At 39.9% G+C, this 4098-nt stretch overlaps 1 gene segment (V, D, J or C); it reads right to left on the bottom strand.

Annotated features, from left to right (window-relative positions):
- Positions 1-3114: 3114 nt before the first annotated feature.
- LOC101838410 lies at positions 3115-3844 on the bottom strand. The segment is given in 2 exon segments: positions 3115-3525; positions 3720-3844. Coding segments are annotated over 2 exon segments (423 nt in total).
- Between the last annotated feature and the right edge of the window lie 254 nt (positions 3845-4098).

Raw genomic sequence — 4098 nt, forward strand, 5'->3', positions numbered from 1 at the left:
TAATAAATGTGGTCTCCTAAAACTGAGAAGCTTCTGTAAGGCAAAGGTGTGTCAGCAAGACAAAAAGGCAGCACACAGAATGGGAAAATATATTCACTAACTCCACATCTGACTGAGGGTTGATCTCCAAAATTTACAAAGAACACAAGAAGCAAGTCTCCAAAACACCAAAGAATCCAATTAACAAGTGGGCTATATAACTAAATAGAGAATTCTCAATAGAGGAGTCTAAAATGGCTGAGAGGCACTTGAGAAAGTGCTCAACATCCTTAGCCATCCAGGAAATGCAAATCAAAACAGCTCTGAGATACCATCTCACTCCTGTCAGAATGGCTAAAATCAAAAACACCAACGACAATTTATGCTGGAGAGGATGTGGTAAAAGGTGGACACTCCTCCATTGCTGGTTGGAGTGCCAACTGGTTCAGCCACTTTGGAAATCAGTATGGAGATTCCTCAGAAAAATGGGAATAAACATACCACAAGACCCAGGAACTCTACTCCATTCATACAACAAAGATGTCTGTTCCACTATGTTCATAGCAGCATTATTTGTAATAACCAGAACTTGGAACCAAACTAGATGTCCCTCAACCGAAGAACGGATAGAGAAAATGTGGTACATTTACACAGTGGGGTACTATTCAGAAGAAAAAACAATGGAAACCTGAGATTTGCAGGCAAATAGATGACACTAGAAGAAACAATCCTCAGTGAGGTAACCCAGTCATAAAAAGAGAAACATGGGTAGTGCCAGCCTACAATCCCATGGCCAGAGAGTCTGGGAAACAGAAACAAGCTATTTAAAATTTATTTAAAAAATACCCCAAACATCAATATATTGTTTAGGCCGTTGACATTGAGGGATATTAATGACCATTGATTGATGATCCTTGTTTGTGCTTGATTTATTGTTAGTGAAGTTATTTTGTGTAGTTTCTCCTCCCTTTTTCTTTTGGTGTTTTATAAAGTGTGATTATATATTGCCTGTGTCTTTGTGAATGTAGTTATCTTCCTTGGATCTAGGTTTTCCTTCTAGCATTTTCTGTAGAGCTGGATTCATGGATACGTATTGTTTAAATCTGGCTTTCTCATGGAATATTTTTTTTCTCCATGGTAATTGAGAGTTTTTCTGGATATAGTAGTCTGGGCTGTCATCCTTGTTCCCTTAGCGTTTGTAGGGTATCTGTCCAGGATCTTCTGGCTTTCATCGTTTCCATTGAGAAGTCAGGTGTAATTCAGATAGGTCTGCCTTTGTATATTACTTGGCCTTTTTCTTTAGCTGTAGCTTTGATGTTTTGATTATTATATGGCGAGGTGACTTCTTTTTCTGGTAGAGCCTATTTGATGTTCTGTAAGATTCTTGTATTTTCATAGGCATATCTTTCTTTAGGTTAGGGAAGTTTTCGTCTATGATTTTGTTGAATATGTTTTCTGTACCTTTGAGTTGTATTTCTTCGCCTTCTTCTATACCTATTATTCTCAGGTTTGGCTTCTTCACGGTGTCCCATATTTCCTGGATATTTTGTGTTAAGGATTTGTTGGTTTCGAGATTTTCTTTGGTTGACGACTCTATATCCTCTAATGAGACTTCAACATCTGAGATTCTCTCTTCTATCTCTTGTATTCTATTGGTGATACTTGCATCTATAGTTCCTGATCGTTTACCCAGATTTTCTATTTCCAGCATCCCTTCATTTTGTTTTTTCTTTATCGTTTCTATTTCAGCTTTCAATCCTTCAACTGTTTGAGTTGTTTCCTTAAATTTTTTGGTTGTTTTGTTCTTGGTGCTCTTTAGATTCTTTGAGAGATTTGTTTATTTCTTGAAATTTTCCCCCATTTCATGGATTTTTTGTTTGTTTTTTCTTCTATTTCTTTAAGGGATTTCCTCGTTTCTTCTTTGAGGGTCTCCATCATCTTCATGAAATAATTTTTAAGGTCTGTCTCCTCTTTGTCTATGTAGTGCTTTTCAGGTCTTGCTGGTGTTGTATCCCTAGATTCTGTTGGGATCATGTTGGTGTTTCTATTGCTGAGTGAGCTCTTATTCTGTCTTCTTCCCATCTCTTCTTCCAGTGGGTGCTGGTGGGGTCTTTCAGTCTCCACTGGTCTCCTTCCTTCCTGAAGCTGAAGCTGGGGATGCTGACATGGAGTTTGGGGCCTGGAAGGGCTGATGTATTTCCTGAAGCTGGACTCCCTGGGCTTGGGGTCTTGGAATGGCTGACGTCTTTGCTGTGTGGGCGGGTCTCCTGAAGCTGTACTCGCTGGGGTTGGGGTCTTGGAAGGGCTGATGTCTTTCCTGTGTGGGCGGGTCTTCTGGATGCCAAGAGGGGCCCGGAAGATCAAGGGGATGGGTGTTGGATGGGCGGTCTCTGCCGGAGACCCAATCTCAACTGAAGCTGGACTCGCTGGGGTTGGGTCTTGGAAGGCAATATCCTGTTTTTAAAGGAAGACATCTTTCTGTTACCCCTTAGGCCAAATATTCTGTTGTAAAAGCAAAACACACAATAACCATACCTTAGGCCAAACATTCCATGGTTTGAACTTGAAGGAACAATAATATGCTTGAACTTGCTGACCTTATGTCAAGAAGGAACAGAGCCACGTCTATGGTTCCTTGATAAACAAGTTAAAGTACACTCCACGAATGTTACACATCACATGTGCACTTAGAAATGTGCAAATACTTACACAAAAATAGGTATAATTATCTAAAATGAAATAAAAATTTAAGACTGGAAAGGAAAAAAGATGATGAAGGAAATGGTCACCAGTAAGTAACTAAGAAAGCACTCCATAATCTAGAATAAAAGCAGGAAACATGTTTTCTTAGAGCTTCCACTGAAAAATGTCATTAGCCATCATCATCACTTCAGCCCTCAGTGGCTTCTGTAGGACACCAGAACTCCAGAAGAATAAAAAGAGTAATCCATCATATTGAAGCAACAGTTTGTGTTAATGAATTACAGAAGGAATAAAAGGATAATACTGAATTCTCCTTTGTACTTTTATAAAACGGATTTTTGTACCAACAGATATAAAAGGTATAGAACCCATTATTTCTCTATGCCCCGCAAGCATTTTCATGAGTATTTTATTAGTGGTGGGATGCTCAGGCAGAAGGAGGAAGTGTGCAGGTCCAGGGCTGTTTGTGTTACAGGCAGCTGGTGAGATTCGCAGAGGTGGTTTTTGTTGGAGACTGAAGCACTGTGAGAGGATAACTATAACTCTGCATACAGTAATAATCTGCCTGGTCTTCATCCTGGACACTGCTGATGGTGAAAGTGAAATCAGTCCCAGATCCACTGCCTATGAAGCGATGAGGAACCCCGGTTGGCCGAGTGGATCCCCAGTATATCAGCAGTTTAGGAGACTGCCCTGGTTTCTGCTGGTACCAGTTCAAATAGTTCTTCTGGTCTTCACTGTATAAAAGATTCTGACTGGAGCTGCAACTGATGGTGACCTTCTCTCCTGCTGACACAGCCAAGGAGGATGGAGACTGGGTCATCACAATATCTGCACAGGTGCCTGAAATCAGGAAAACAAGTAACCATGTGTAATAAAAGAACATAGAATTTAATACAAATCAAATATGTTATATAATATCCTAGTTCCATATTGTCAAAGTGCTATTGCATAAAAAAATACTACACCCTAGCACACATTGTAAATTTCTTATATACAAAGAAGTGACTTTGGAAAGATTATAACACTTTTCTCACCAGATATCCAGAGCATCAGGGACATGAGGGCCTGGGTGTATGACTCCATCTTGCTCTTCCTGCCTGTCTGATGATGCTTAGTTCTCACTATCAAGGCCTGGTTTATAAACTACAAGCAGCTGTGCTGAGTTGGAGGGGCTCATGCAAATCAGTCAGCAAGTACAATAGTAGATGCATGGGCAGTAGCTGTGACAGTGGCTGGTGTCCATCAATAGGCACATATACCATCACAGAAAACAAGAGATATCACCGAAAGAGATTGGCATTCAGCTCTCCAAAAGAAATCTACTAGGTTCCATAATAGAAGTTTTGGTTAAAATCCCATACATATTTAAATTAGGTGACCTTTGTAGAAACTTTAGGAGAGCTGTATCAAATT

Source organism: Mesocricetus auratus, unplaced genomic scaffold (genome assembly GCF_017639785.1).
Source record: "Mesocricetus auratus isolate SY011 unplaced genomic scaffold, BCM_Maur_2.0 Super-Scaffold_100676, whole genome shotgun sequence".
NCBI lineage: Eukaryota > Metazoa > Chordata > Mammalia > Rodentia > Cricetidae > Mesocricetus > Mesocricetus auratus.